The sequence below is a fragment of the Odontesthes bonariensis genome, chromosome 2 (genome assembly GCF_027942865.1).
Source record: "Odontesthes bonariensis isolate fOdoBon6 chromosome 2, fOdoBon6.hap1, whole genome shotgun sequence".
Lineage (NCBI taxonomy): Eukaryota > Metazoa > Chordata > Actinopteri > Atheriniformes > Atherinopsidae > Odontesthes > Odontesthes bonariensis.
This window is the reverse complement of record NC_134507.1, coordinates 16,865,418-16,880,835: the sequence shown is the minus strand read 5'-3', so window position 1 is coordinate 16,880,835 and position 15,418 is coordinate 16,865,418. Positions and strand designations below refer to the sequence as shown.

Genomic DNA, 15,418 nt, shown 5'->3' with positions numbered 1-15,418 from the left:
TCCTTTCATGCGTTATCTTTGTTCCTTTCACTTCCTGGATGATGAGTAACAGCTGCACTGCTGTTTGTTTCTGTGATAAGATGCCAGTATACAAATATTAACTGTAACATCAATAGACTATATGAGATGTTCCTCTTTTTTTCATAAAGCCATGTTTTCACAGCCATTTTCTGTAGAGAACGATGGTGTCATACATGTTTTAACAGAGACTGTTGCCACAAAGCCTCTATACTTCTCTCCGCACAACTCAAATAACGGAGGCGTCATATAAGAACTGCTGGAGGTGGCATGATGCAGAGTACATAACCGAGCCATTAGATAACGGAGCAGAACGGAGGCAGCCCACCACAGAAAACAATAGAAAACTCTACATATTCTCCAAAACATGCAACAGAAAATACAGAGCCAGCTCATTGCTAAGAAGCCTTTCACAATGTCTCCCTCCACTTCAGTAGAGTACTTTCTCTCAGTCATGCATATGCATTATGATTGTCTTGAGTGAGGCTTTCCCTTAGTAGGAAACTCCTTATTTGGAATGTGTGAAGCTGCACTTTAAAAAGAGAATGAAGTAATGTAGCTCACCCAGGCAGCCTGAGGAGTGATGCTTGCTGAGGGACAAAGAGCCAATCGAGTTATAAATGTGGTTAAAAAAAAAAATGGTATTCGAGTGTTCCGAAACAACTGGCTGATAAATGATGCCATAAATGAGCCCATTAAGAACACAGCACTACAAAAATCTATACGAGTTTGTTTCATCTTCTATATTTTATGGTCCATTTTTCGTTCACCATGGTGACGGCATCAGATAAATATATATATATATATATATATATATTTTATTATTTTTTTTTTTAATCTGCAATACAACTGTCCTGTTTTATAGACATTGAAAAAATGGGACTGTCCCTGGTTCCTAGAGCTTCAGACTGCTTTCTAACCTAGATGCCGTTGATGACTTTACTGTAAAAAGAACAGAACAAGACCCTCTATTTAAGCAGTCTTATCCAGGAGTAAAAGTTGAATATTTTCATTTCTCAACATGCTCAAATCTCACTCCTTCCAGCATGATCTTTTGGCCACTCGCTTATAATCCTGGCAAAAGACAGCACGATTTAAAAGAATTAGGATGCAGCTGTGTGTCAGTGTCCAAGCACCAGAGGGACACAACGTATGCAATGCAACATGCTCTCTAAAACCCTTTGTCACCCTAACACCCTCCGTTTCCACGTTCTCCTGTGACTCCCCTCAGAGTTTCCACCTCTATTTCCTTGCCTCTGTATCCAGGTTCCCAGTCGTGCCACAGAAAGTCAACCACGGCCACACGCAAACTATGCATCCTGTTTCTGACACATGCCAACTTAGCTGGCTGCATGAGTCAGCTGAACGCGGATCCGGTTTCTACTCCTTAATACTCCTAACAAGCCTTTTCCCTCTGCAGCCAAGTGTCAAGCCTATCAAAGTCACCTAACGGGATGACTTTGCCGTCCACACACAGCAATACAAAGGGAGACTTTGACTTTCACCGTTTCTCCTCCTTTACAAGAGACAGATATCCACCAGCAGTCACAAGATGGATACCTAATCATATTTTCTTGGCTTATTTTCATCACTTTACTGGCATTTTTATACATATTGTGAAAAGTATGAAGGATGATATATGGTTTGATGCCATTTCTGATCCGGATACATGAGCATAAGAACATGACGGGAGGCAGACAGCCAAGTAATGGCCTACGGTAAACAGCATACTGAGCACAATTATCCTACATTGTAAATGAAAGCTGCATGGATTAGAAATTATTTAAGGAATACTTTGCATAGCTGTTGGACTGCAATTATTTCCGATTATGTAAATATTTGTTTGGGAATTTTTTTTCCTGCATCGTCAACAGCCTGAGTCGAGATTTCAAAAGTCATGAGGAAAAACTTCATTTTAGCCGTTCACTGCGGTTTGAGTCATGTGCTCCTCCATTCTAGATCTAATGCAGTTTTAACTGGTATACTTTTTCGGCATACTTTTATATATTTGGGCTGAGATCAAATTTTTTTTAAAAAAAGGTGTTTTTCTGAATTTTAGGAATAAATATCAAGTCTTAATAGTAGATAAAAGAGACCAGTTTGAAAGTTCAGGAATATATCACATACATCATCCTTTTTTTCAACAAAAAGCACACAATATCGCATATCTGTGAGGGGCAAAAGTATGTGAACCAGAAGGATTATGGGTTAGTCTCAAAGTGAAAGTGTAGTCAGATGCTTAATAACAATAAGGTGTGAGTTAGTGCTGGGTTTTAATTCAAGATTGGAATCTGAGCTACACAACGCATTAGTGGAAGTGTATTATGGCCCAAACAAAGGACATTTTTACTTTGTTAAATACTGCATCTATATCAAGAATTACATCGGATGATGAGATGGTAATCATGACAAAAAGCCTGATGAAACCGTCAACGTTGCCTAAAAATGTGTTATTATCTGTAAAGGGTGCTCCATATGCTGTGCCACCAAACAGTCATAATGTCAAAGAGAAACAAAATGAAAAGGCACAGAGGAGCAGCAAGAGGGACATGGGCTGAATGCCACCCACCAAGGAATTAGAATTTCACTCAACCACTCTTTCCTCTCACCAAATCCTTTTCTCGACTCCTTGCCAGACTGACTGTCAATCTACACATCCTTCTCAGTTTTTTGTTTGTTTGTTTGTTTGTTTGTTTTTTAATAGTAAAACAAAATATTTATGGCTCTTCTCATTCTAAGTAAGCGTTGTCAAATAAAAACAAAAACACTCTGAGCAACATCACCTTTCAACTGCCCCTCTATGCATGCAGGGGAACACTTACACTTCACACAAGTGTGTGAGTCACATATGAACCAAATGTGAATCAGCTATGATTCATCCACCCCAAGCAAAGTAATGGGCAATCACCCTTATTATGTTATTTCTATATCAGTCCCGCACACAGGTTCTCTCCATCATTCCACCACAATATTTAATGTGCACAGTAAACATATTGCAGCAATCACTAAGGGCAAATATGTCAAATCAGAATAAAAGAAGGCTCGGAAAAGAACGAACAATGTGTCTAGAATTGCATAGGGCACACTATTAAAGGAGCACCCTTGGTGTCATTGGATCTGCTTGAGAACTCAGTGGATTTCAATAGGTTTCACAAGGTGTTACGAGAGGGATCAGGTGTTTGGATACATAAAATCTGAAATGTTTACTGTCATTCTCGAAGATTTGAAGCTGATGTGTGTTTGGGGGTATACATCTGTGCATGCTAAGGCAAGATAAAAAAAAAATGAAGGAATCCCTCTCCTCTTGCTCTAGCCATATTTTTTTACGCAGCATCACCACCTTTACATCCAGAGAAGGAGTAAACAGTCTGAGGAAAATAATAATTACGTTTTTTTTCACTACATAGGCACTGCGGTGGGCACTTTCTATTCCATCCAAACCATCCAATTCAGCTTTGTGGCACAATGAAGGCCCGTGTAGAACAACAAGTTAGGCCAGTGGCACAGAAAAATACAACATGTGTACCATCACTGAATGTGTATGAGGGGGATTTTAGAAAGAAAGAAAAAATATATGTTTTTTTCACTGAGTAGCAGCCATACCTTGCTTTTAATGTTGCAGTGGCAGCAAACAGTCCACAGATAATTGAGGGTCCTCCATAACAGGATGATGAAGAGACCCCCGAAAAACGTCACCATGGAAGAGGCGAGGAATGCCCACCACATGCGTTGTCCATTGTCGCATGGCACGTCAGGCGAGAACGGAATGACAACGTCTTCCATCTTCGATATTAAGATTGAAGATTCCGGATTTATATTGTTATTGATATTGCTTGTCCTCATAGAGCTGTCGCTTCCATGGGGAACCGTGCCATCTGCCTCAGCTAGCATTTAGGAGCCTTGGAGAGCCTGTGCCAGCGTCCCCAGCCCCACTCACCAGCCATATTGCTTGAAAAAAAAAAAAAATCCCCCTTTTTGCTGTAGATTCTAAAGATTATGAAGACCGAGTTTCTTTCTGTATTTCAGAAGCTTGTGGTTTGCTTATTCGTGACGGCGTGAGACAACGCACACGCGAACCTGACTGAAATGACGGGTCGGTGGCCCTTGGAGAGAGGCATTTAAATCCGCAATAATAATGACGAATCTTTAGGCGCTTCTCATTCTGAGGGCTTTTCTGGCTCTTTCACGCCATATGCCATGACAGGGACGGCGTCGTGTGCAGCCGCCGAGACTACCAGGGACAGCCTTATCTCGGACAGTGTCAACAGAGCGACTGTGAAAATTGTTGCAGCCTGTTTTTGGCAAGGCGACCTCTCTATCCGTCTTCCATTCAGGGATCCTGTCGATCAGCAGGCGGAGAATCGATTTTTACTTTCTAAAGCGTCAATCGACTGTGAACGGCGATTGACGCAAGGCGAGAGCAAAAAAAAAAAAAACGAACGAACTTGTAATTTAATTCTAGAACTGTTTAGCTGCAAATGCACAACAAAGGACTACATATTCTCATTTTCTGCGTAAAAGCACGGGTGCTCGGGTGGATGTCGCTGCCTCCATTCGGTCCCCTGCAGCCCTGGCACAAAGCGGCCAGCTGAGAGCGCCTGTCAGATCTGCTCCAGAGGAGAGCGGGCAGATTTACAGGTAGGAGGGCGGAGCGAAGCGCTAATAATAAAGACGGACAGAGGGCGGCAAGACCGCGACGATGTTTATTCCAAGTGCCGACCGGTGTCCGCTGCTTGGGTGTATAAGGGAGGTTGGCTACAGTTGCGCCTTTGCGTCTTTATTGCACGCCAGTGACGCAAGTCGCAAAAGGCGAGGAGGGTTTGAAAAGGGTCTGTATCGATCAGTCATAAAATTCGAGGATCATAGCGTGCATCATAAACATCCAATGAGGTCTATCTATATATCCCCCGGGGAGAATGTAGCCCCGGGGGGTTAATTACGTAGACAACTGCACCCATGGAAATACTATTGTGCTGAATTCTCATCAAAGATAGTGCTCCCCTTTTTCAGTTATGGAGACAGTGGCTTTTCACCCATGCATGATGGGCTTCCTTGTTTTCATTTGGAAACATTTACATACACACTGTACATGTCCCTCCCGCTCAATTACTGCAATATGCTTACATTTTTAGCTCATATATTAGGCCAGAAACAGGTGTGGATTGGCGATGACGGTGATGAGTCGCCGTAGTTTATGGCTGCACACAGGACGCCCTCAAGTAGCCATCCAGAGCAAACGATATGAGGAAACAGCTGGCTTGTGGCCCTGAATAACCACTGACCCCGTGAGCACCGGACTAGGGCAGGTGCTCTGCCACCTGTGTCACAAGGCTCCAGATATATATAATTTTTTGGAGGTTGTTTTTGCAATAAAGTCCTATTAATCTGCCTCATGTCTTTCATAATGCTTCAAGCAGCAGCAGAGTCATTCGTTTTTGCTTCAATCTGTGTGATTAAAATAGAGGCGAAATAAGAAATATCAGGAAGCATTTCTTTTAGCAAATAAGTCATAAATATCTCACAAAGTGGGAAGTTATGACACTTAATCTCAAGCACAAATCATTTGAAAAAGTAAACTAAGTAAACTGTCTAAGTGCGATGTGTGTTTTATGATAGTAATTTACTATCAAGGAAATATAAGTGCTTCAACAAAAATAGCTGCTATAACCACTGAGACTTTTAACCTGAGCTGAGCTGTAAAACACTGGGGACGCGCCAATCTTGAAATGATAGCATTTCAGAGTTATGACTGTATGTGGAAGCATTCTGACTTCACATAAAACAGACGCTGTCCAGCACTGGTATGCACAGGCTACTAAATATGAGATTTAGAGCAAGAAGAAACTTCAAGGCAATGACTTGTTTGAGGTTAGAGAGCTTAATTAGTGTCCGTTGGTGTGGAGGTGCCACAACACAGCATCTGATCTGGAAGTGTTCAGGCAGCTGGATTGACTTTGGGTACAGGCTTGAACAGCAGCTCTGAAGTTGTCCTCCTGCTGGTAAAATGGTGAACTGTCACATTAAATGCTACAAAAAAATGGGGGGCATGTGCTAAGGGAACCCTGTTATTTTGTTTCCAAAAAAAATCATTTTTATTTTAAAAAGTGAAAACTATTGGTGTAACTTGGTGTAACGTGGTGTAAATGTCAGGGAAGGGAAAGGAAATGAAAGGGAAACAACGAGAAATTTATTAGTACCAGATTATGTGCAAGACAATTCCAAATCAACAGTAAATCTCGATGTGGAAGTCAGAAAATGAGCACAACATTATGTGCCATGATAAATCCTGGTAGTGTTTATTGCTAAGGGAGTTAGGCTTGAATTGATTGCCCCCCATGAAATGATAGTGGTTGGGTGAGTAGTTCCTGTGGGGCAATAGAACTGAAGCACTGACAGGTGAGGATATAAGCATGGGGGCATTCAGGTGGTAATCCTGCAGGGACATTGGAAGATGCAAGAGTTAACACGAGACAGAACCAGAGGAAAGACGAAAGGACAAATCTATCTCATCTTGCTGATTGGTGGGAAAGAGAACGGAACTTGACTTCAATAACAACATCTGACAGGAGCCGAGAAAGGCCGTAGCCTCCCGGTGCGGACTACAAAGATCCTCCGCTGTCACACTTGAGACTTCTCAAGTTCAGTTGAGCTGTCATCAGCTGTCTTGAAACAGACACCCTGACTGAAGAGTGAGATCCTACTCCTATCTAAAAACAGGGAAGCGGGGTCTTGGAGGATATAAGGAGGTTGGAACACTGTACAGTAGAACTCCACATACCAGTAGATCAGAGTTGGTCTGTAATTAGTAACCAAAACTTTGCACAACCTTCTCCTCCAGAGACTAAACATTATCAAACAATGAATGTTCTTACAAATGTGCAACTACATTGCTTTAGTTGCCGGCCCTTTCAGCCATTATGGTGGGTAATTTGGAGACACTCGGTGCATTTCTTGTCCCAATGAACTTGACAGCCAGCTGGAGGGTGGTCATTCACTGTGGTATTATTGGCTAGAAGACCATGTGACTCTGGATAAGGGTCTCAGAGGAATTAACTTCAAGCTAGAGGAGCTCAATGAACCAGAACTATGTGGTGTAGCTACAGGATGTCCAGTTGCAAGGAAAACAACTTTTAGAATTTTCTAATGTTAAAAATATGTTTAGCTTCAGGCTACCCTGTAGCGGTATGAACTACGTATAGCCCTCATTTGGGAAATTATGCAAACATTTTGTTTATTGGCAAAGAAATGCCCATAATGAAAAAAAGAGAAGAAAAAAAAAAACTTCCTGCAAAGAAGCACGGTAGAAATTTAATCTTATTGTGGGTCAATTTTTCTTTTCTTTTTCCATAAACTGGTAGAACAGATACTGAACACATCAAAACAATGATGGAATTAAAAGGTTACCAAATGTTTTAGGGTGAGACAAGTTACCAAGTGTAAAAAGGGTTTGAAGTGCATGTCATGTTTTTTTTTTTGCGCTGATGACCTGTTTAAAACTGATCAAAGCAGAGTTCTGACCCAAATCCTACTGAAAATGTTTGAAAAGATCTGAAGTCTGCCATCACATGAAGGACTCCTTCAAATTTAAGATCCTAAAGATGGCGACAGAAGAGTGGCAGAAACAACCAGCTGAAAGAAGCTTCTAGATCCAAAAAAAAAAAAAAAAAAAAAAAAAAAAAATCATGTTCATTTTTTTATGTTCTCAAAAAAAAAAAAAAAGACCATTTTCACCCGGTAAAGTTATGGCTTTTAGTGGTCAAATAAATGCCTGGTCTTCATGGCAACAGGGAAGCGTCAGATATTTTGACCACAGTATGATGCTCATAAGATTTGTTCATAGCATCCGAAATATGCACAATTAACAGAATTCTGGAAAAAAGCTTATTTGACTTGACCGAATCCGTTTTCTAGCGTGAAGACTTCAAAGTGCAACATGATTTATAGCCGACAAGCTGCTGAGACTGTGATGGAGCCAAAGAGTCAATCAGCTGCTTTTTTCATTCTGAGGCAAGGCCGCATCTTTATCTCCGAGATCCAGGCAGATATTGTCACACATCCTTATCTCATCTCAGTAATTGATGGCATTTCATCAGACACTTTCATCCATCCGCTGCTGCCTTCAGTGAAATGGATTGACTTTTGTCCTTTAACTTCTCTGAAAGACACCGTCGCATTTTACAGCAAAGGCGGATCATTTCTCTCAACTCGGCTTGCAGAGTCATAGGAAGCAGAACCTGTTGAACATCTTAAAGCAAAACTTTCTTAGGCACCGTCTGAGAGGCCTGAGACAGCAGTTACCGAGCATTTAATCAACTATTTTTTCCAGTTAGAACTGTAGGCAAAAACAAAGACGCAGACCAATTCCATAATGTGATACCGAAAAATGAGTTTTATTCTCATGTTAATGTTTCAACATACAAATCACATTCTTTTTAATAAAAAGAAAAGTTCAATCAGTACCTGGCATCTAAACTCTTTAAAGATCCTTTCTCTAAATATGCAATCATTTTACGGTATATCCTGCTCTAATGTAGGCTTATGCTAACTACTCAGAAAAATAGTAACATTACAGTCTGCTTCTGCTTACTCTTTTAACCCAATAGGCGAACACGTGGACAAATTTTCATTTGAAAAACTGTGCAAGAATAGATCCCTTTTTTAATAATTCAAATAAGAAGTGATCCTTTTTTTTTTTTTTTTTCAAATTAAGAATAAAAGGCCATCAATGAAATGTAAGGAACTGATGCGATACATAAAAACACAAATTAGTTACAGTAGAAATTATAGTACCTATTCATAGCCTGCTGGAAACCTAGGAACAGTCACATGTTTTAAGGTTCACAGATAAACGAGTGCAAAATAGAAATAAAAGGATAAAGTTGCCTTAGTGGATTTTGGCACAATAAGATATAAGATATGGTTTTTGAGGAAGGGCAGAATATTTTTGTTAATTTTTTTTGTTCGTTTTTTTGCCTCCTGAATAATAATAAAAAATACAATTAAATAACAATGAAAAGTCACTGACATTTAAACGGATTCTCGAAGGTATTACCCTGCAAACGTTGCTTCATAGTGTGTCTTATAATGAGTACATTGATAAGTGACTGACAACCAACCACGATAAAAACCTAGAATAAATTCTTTGATAAAAAAAAAAGTCAGAATAAAATACTAACATGACTTGACCACCAGAAGTTCCTAGGTGTGTTACCTAGAGAAAATAAATGTAATATATAGTCATCTCTATATGTTTTTTCCAGATGTATCTGCATACTGTATATGGTATACTCTATATTGTTGTTAAATATATGTTACAGAGAATGAATGGTAGTTACACAGTGGTCTGTCTAGCCCTGGAGTGCATTTAGAGGAGTTAACCCGTTGGCCGCCACGTCGGCCTCAACCTCCAAACCTCACCAGTGCCATGCTCTGTAAACTGTACTGGTCTCAAATCGGCCCTTAATGCATCTTGTCCGCGATGGGTAAATTGAAACTCCTCAGTGTTCTGGCTAAGTGACTTAGGGCTGGTTTCAGACCAGGCTTCTTCTCCAAAGGCACTTCTGAAAGGCCCATAAACTGTCCACACACAAACTACTACAGAGACACGATGCATAGAGCAAACGTCAGTGACTGCTGGCAGGTGGCTTCAGCAGAGTCAAAGCTACATATATGAAAAGGTTTGATGGTTTTTGCACTTTTGTGATGACACCACGAAGAATGTGATGTCTGATCCTGGCATTTCATTTCTATAGCATTGTGTCCATGCCAACAACCGTGACCCAATTCAGTTAAAATTGTCTTTACAATTGTGATCAACAGTCTTAAAGTTCTGACTCTCACACATTCACACACACACACACACACACACACACACACACACACACAGAAATACAATTAGTTGTCAGTCATCATCAAATGGGTGCATAATTGTAGGGAAACCACAAATCTCATTTAGTACACAGGGGTCAGGGGTGATTGAACTTCATTAGTGTTGAGGTTTGTGAACAAGGAGGGGGAGGGACACGCAACCAAGCAAATATTGAACACCAATATTCAGACTTGTCTTGTGACTGTAAACGGATGCTTACAATGCAGCATTACAAATACACCACCAGAAATCCTTAGGGAAGACTGATTGAACTTAAACGTTGATATCCAGTGCTACTAACCTGCTCCGGAGTACATCAGAAATAAAGGAGGCTCTGATTATAAATCATAACAAAGACAAAATAAAAAAATATCAATAATTTACACAACTAGCTCACTATAGTGTACCTATTGGTATAGTATGAAAGGATTAATTAGAGTTTGGGGAATGGAGATGAGAGCTGAGGCTCGCTGTAGTGGCAGCCAGTCTCCTCTAGGGGCAGCCAAGCGGAGTCCACAGGACTTTACTTTGTTCTTGATCAACAATAGTGATGATCTGAGTGCAAATGTAAGGGAGGGTGCCACCTTGGACAATACCTGAAAAAGAAAAACGGCACCATTTATCATAGCGGTAAAACAAACTCTGTGTTGTAAAACAAACAAACAAATTTAAAAAAGAGTGCATTAGCAATGCTCATTTATGGTCTGAATGTCTCCGGAAGAGGATTTGCTTGCATACAAACCTGTGAAAAACTTGCTGTACTCTTGCTCTGTCTTCTGTGCACTTTCAAATTGCTCCTTGGAATGTTTTTGAGATACTTTGTCCCGTAGATAAATTGGATCCTTCTGTTCCCTGCGAACAAAACAGGAGATATCCATTCAGTTGAGCCAATTAAGACGCACCAGCGGCCACTTTCTCACATTATGATTATTTTTCAATTAAGCTTCAATCACTAAAAGCCTCTAAAACTTCAAATATAAATGGATCTGTTCAACTGATACACAAATTATGCTAACTACTACAGTTCAATGGGCAGCTAGAAAATTAGATGAATGCTAGGAACCATTTAATACCAAGAAAGTAAGGGAAACAGCCCTGTACTAAAAGATTTAAAAAAAAAAAAAGAGAAGGAGAAAAGGCAGGCGTGTTTGACCAGATGTTTGGGATTATATACGTGTGTGGAAGTGGGATGTTTGACAGAAGCGTCAAAGAGTTTTGTGTTGGAATGGAGAGTGTGAAGGCTTATCCCGCTTCATTAATCCATCAAACAACCACACACACACACACACACACATAGGACAGGGTTGTAACACAAACAAGATATCCCCATCATCATTCTCTTCTAATTTGTGTTATGAAACAGGCAGCTACTTACTTGATCTGCTTGGCATTTTTGTAGCGGATGAAGACAACAATAGGATAAATGTGAACGCTGTGGAGCCTTTCGATAGCGTGTGGGGCGATGTCAAGCAAACAGTGACAGCCCTGAACCAAAAAGGAAATAACGAGTAGAATAAAAGAGCATGACTTTAAAAGTAATTCAATCAACAATTGATGTTACAAGCAAGAATCGCGCTCCTCGTTCACTGGAATCTAAAACCGAAGAGCTGCACAAGGGATGGCTTATCTTGATCAAATGCAGAGGTTAAAGGCAGACAGAAGCCACATCATCCCACCTGATATCATCTGATGAGAACAAGACGACGCCGACAAATACCTTATCTGTTATTTCCTTTATAGAAGCCACAGTGGTCACATCAAAATGTCCACTCCTGCGCTTGTAGTCAATAAAGAGGCAGTCTTTGACGCCACGCTCGATGGCTTGCTGGGATGCCTTCATCACCTCTGCAAACATGGAAGAAAATGTGCAAGTTTTAAGAAAAAAAAAAACATATATCAACAACTGCCTATGAGACAAAGTATAGAAAAGTGCAAATTAAATGTTTGCTGAACCCTCAGCTTAAAAATCTGACTTTCATTATAGAAATATATGAAAACTGAAGAAGGTAGATGCACCATTTATTCCCCTGATTCGTAGGTGACAAACACCTAGATGAGGTCAACTCACCCAGTACACATCTGCAGAACTTCCCGGGAGATTCTTTTACCAGCATCTCCTTGACAGGGTCAGTGAGAGGCCCAAGTATGAGAACTGGTCGGGGGGAGGTGCACTCCACCTTCTGGACCCGCTGGTATGCCAGGCTCACACAGTCTGACCAGAAGAACACACAAATATCCAGTTTATGTAGCCGCTTTGACGCCGCCTGATATTTCTACACACAAAGCCTAAACCTTTCTTCTCACCATCAAGGAACGGGATGGAATCTGTGCTGATGGTATCCAGAGCCACCATCTCTTTGCTGTCTTTGGAGCTGCTGCGTTTCTGCTTCTGTTTCCTCCTGAAAAAGGATCTGCGGGCTGCTGCAGAGAGAATCTTACTGGAGTCTTCCTTCATTTCGGTCACACTGTGTCTGCGGTAAAACTCTTGGTCCATCCTACACCACACACAAACAAAAACATAGATTTTTAACTTTAACTAATTTAATAATTTAATTTTTAACACCTTTTCGACTAAAGCAGTTCCCGTGCTGGCTCTGGTTCTCTGGTATTAGAGACAATGCGAGTGCTCTCTGCAACATTGACTGATGATTCAAACACTAACTGGTATTTATGAGCGGTTCCACAAACTTAATCTATACATGCCGTTTCCAGCTTGATCTATAAATGCCATCTGACGATATGACAACATGCAACACTGGTAGCGTTCACAGATGTGACTGGAAATATAACACGTGAGCTCGTGTGATTACACTACTGATTTTTTTAAGCTCAGTTTTTAATGTTCTTCATGGAGTTAGGCAACTGAAAGTTCCCCTGGCTCTGGATTTTCAAACATGACGTTCACAACTTTTTAGCTGGTCTGAATGGTCTCCATAACTCCATCCACCTACGTCAATGTCTCTTTGCTCCAGCCCAGCAAAGAGTTGTGCTAGCATAGGACTGAGCTTTGGTTGAAACAGAAAAAAAAACCTGAATCCAAGTTAGACTCTGGCTCCAGCACCTGGACCGGAACAAATATGGTTGTGGTCTCTCAAATGTCTTTAAATTCATTCTGAGCGGCTGCACTGGTGATAAAAAGTTAGAGGTCAAAGTGATAGGAGGGGTGAGCTTTTAAAAAAAGAAAAAGGATAAAAGCGCAGATTTTTGGTCAGTTGTTAAAAAAACAAAACACTTGTGTTTCCACTGTAAGGGTTCAGATAGATATAAAAGTCAAACATTTCATATCTATTTAAAATTGCTGGTCCTCCAGGCCAGAACATAAGAGTTGTTTTGCAAGCTAAGGAGACCTTGTACTACTAGTACAGGACATAGGTTAGGACAGGACCAGCACAAGGACATAAGTTACATCATATATAATCCCTACATTGCAGCGGTATGACATAGATTGTTTTCACAGCTGTTACCAACTATCCACTAGCTCAAACGTGAATGTGTGTAAGTGTGCACCGCATTCTGCACCCACATGTACTTGCTGGGGATCTGTCCTCTCTGGATTTGCTGTGCGTTCTCATCTAGCTGCCAGGCCATCCAGGTCCCAAAGCTGCCCTTTGGTAAAGACTCATCCACGTACAGGATGTCATCCTTCTTAAAACTGAGGTCCCCCTCAGCCTCCCCCACCCTGTCGTAAAGTGCTCTGGTGGGAGGAGAGGGACAAAGATAGATGGTGAGTTATGAAGAGCAGAGCTGAACGAAGCAGCAAAGGAGCATGAAGTTGAGAAAAATGAGAAGGAAGGTGAGGTATCAGACCTGGTGGGTGTGAGGAGAACAAGATTAAGAATTGGCGAGACAGGAAAGAGGTAAGAAAGGAAATATAAAAGGAGTAGATCTATTAACAATACAGGCCAAGCTCGCCTCCTGTCGGAGTCTCATAACTCATTCCTGAGCGGCCCATCTGTGACAGCTAGGCAAGCCGAGTGTATTTACTGCAGATGACATCACAAGCCTGTTTGTCTATAAGACAAGTGACTGCAGCAGCTGCGGCAACACACCCCAGACAGACTCAACAATAAAATGTGACTATTTTAAAACTTCATTTTCCATTGGTATACAGCGTAGCTTTAATGACCTGGAAAAAAGACAAGGAACAAAAGTGGATTAGATCACCTAAATCTGTGGTGTGATTATTATCGCTGCAGTCGCACAAAGGATCTGGGACATAATTGGTTAGATGACAAAGAGTCTAGCTTATCAGACGGGTGTGAGTCTATAAAACGCAGGAGGAAGAGATGAAGCTGCTTTGGAAAAGTTTGAAGAGCTTTTGCAGCACTGTGTTGGATAATGCAGGAAAACATCTACTTGTAGGGGTAATAGGGACATTTATACACACACACACCTAATATAGAAGCCATCTCCTGGAACATCTTTGACCACGATGAAGTCATCAGGCCGTTGCTGCACCTTTAATGTGACCGTCTCTGCGGGCTTCAGCATCTCAACATAAACCTCCTCTGCCGTCTTATTCTTCATATTCACCGAGTTATACTGAGAGAAAAGAGGAGATGAAGACGGGGAAATTAAAACAGCAGGAACTTCGACATCACATCATAGGGACAAAAATAAAACTAAGAGTGAAGAAGAGAGAAATTTGACCAGTGTTTACACTTAGCAAAATAATTTCCAGTGCGTCTCATTTGTCTCCGTGTGGCTCTGTGATGGACTGGCGACCTGTCCAGGTTAGATTAAGCGGCTATAGAAAATGGATGGAAAATAATTTCCTCTGACCGTGCAAGCTCCACTAGTAAATGGCTACATTTCCTCCGAGCTTTCAACAGTATTAAAGAGTTGCAGAATTGATTTGTGCCATGTTTGAGGGAAGTAAACAAACAGGGAGATTGCAGAACAGACGGATGCTGTGCAGCCTGATGACGGAGCTGCATGGCTTTTCAGATAGCAGGCTCTCTGTGGCAGCGAGCTTAAGCAGGAGCATGCAAGGAAATGTCTATCTTGAATTTGTGGTGTTTCAGATAAATTACCAAAGTGGAATGAGACCCAACACCGACTGTGAGAAGATCAATGAAAAAAAAATAAAGAAACAAAATTGACAGGAAGGAAAATGCCAGCACCCTCTGGCAGTGCTCGAGTTTGCAGCATGAAAAAAGGTTTTCAAGAATGAGGAAACTGAAAACGTCAAGTCTGAGTTCACTTCAAAAAGTGGCATTAGACCTTCATGTTTAGCGTTAAAGGGATAGTTCGCCTCTTTTGAAATGAAGCTGTACGACATCCCATACTAGTAATATTATTTATGAACATTTTCCTACCCCCCGCTGCGTCCTGTGAGCTGAGTTACAGTCTCGTTTTGGGGGTGACGTAAGTAGTCCGGCTAGTTGGCTGGGGCTTCACAAATAAAGCGTTTTGCTTCTGAAAAGAATATGCATTCAAAAGAGTAATACATTTGCATCACAAAATCGTATCTTCCGAAAAAGTTGCACCTCACAATCGCTTGGCGCTAGGTTAGGTTGCAGTATCAATGCG

General features: G+C 41.0%; 2 protein-coding genes across 10 annotated transcripts in view; both read right to left on the bottom strand.

The window, feature by feature from the left end:
• The window catches only part of kcnma1a (potassium large conductance calcium-activated channel, subfamily M, alpha member 1a), a 154,312-nt gene extending 149,562 nt beyond the window's left edge, over positions 1-4,750 (bottom strand). For all 6 annotated transcript variants that reach the window (XM_075478377.1, XM_075478379.1, XM_075478373.1 and 3 more), the window contains exon 1: positions 3,622-4,750. In XM_075478377.1, coding sequence (XP_075334492.1) covers positions 3,622-3,909 — 288 coding nt within the window. In that variant the 5' untranslated portion in view covers positions 3,910-4,750. The remainder of the gene's footprint in view (positions 1-3,621) is intronic.
• A 3,634-nt stretch (positions 4,751-8,384) lies between these two features.
• dlg5a (discs, large homolog 5a (Drosophila)) overlaps positions 8,385-15,418 on the bottom strand; it is a 37,438-nt gene continuing 30,404 nt past the window's right edge. For all 4 annotated transcript variants that reach the window (XM_075478368.1, XM_075478370.1, XM_075478369.1 and 1 more), the window contains 8 exons: positions 14,280-14,428; positions 13,410-13,580; positions 12,191-12,381; positions 11,955-12,098; positions 11,604-11,731; positions 11,262-11,371; positions 10,629-10,738; positions 8,385-10,482 (listed from right to left, as the gene is read on the bottom strand). In XM_075478368.1, the coding sequence (XP_075334483.1) occupies positions 10,379-10,482; positions 10,629-10,738; positions 11,262-11,371; positions 11,604-11,731; positions 11,955-12,098; positions 12,191-12,381; positions 13,410-13,580; positions 14,280-14,428 (1,107 nt within the window). In that variant the 3' untranslated portion in view covers positions 8,385-10,378. The remainder of the gene's footprint in view (positions 10,483-10,628; positions 10,739-11,261; positions 11,372-11,603; positions 11,732-11,954; positions 12,099-12,190; positions 12,382-13,409; positions 13,581-14,279; positions 14,429-15,418) is intronic.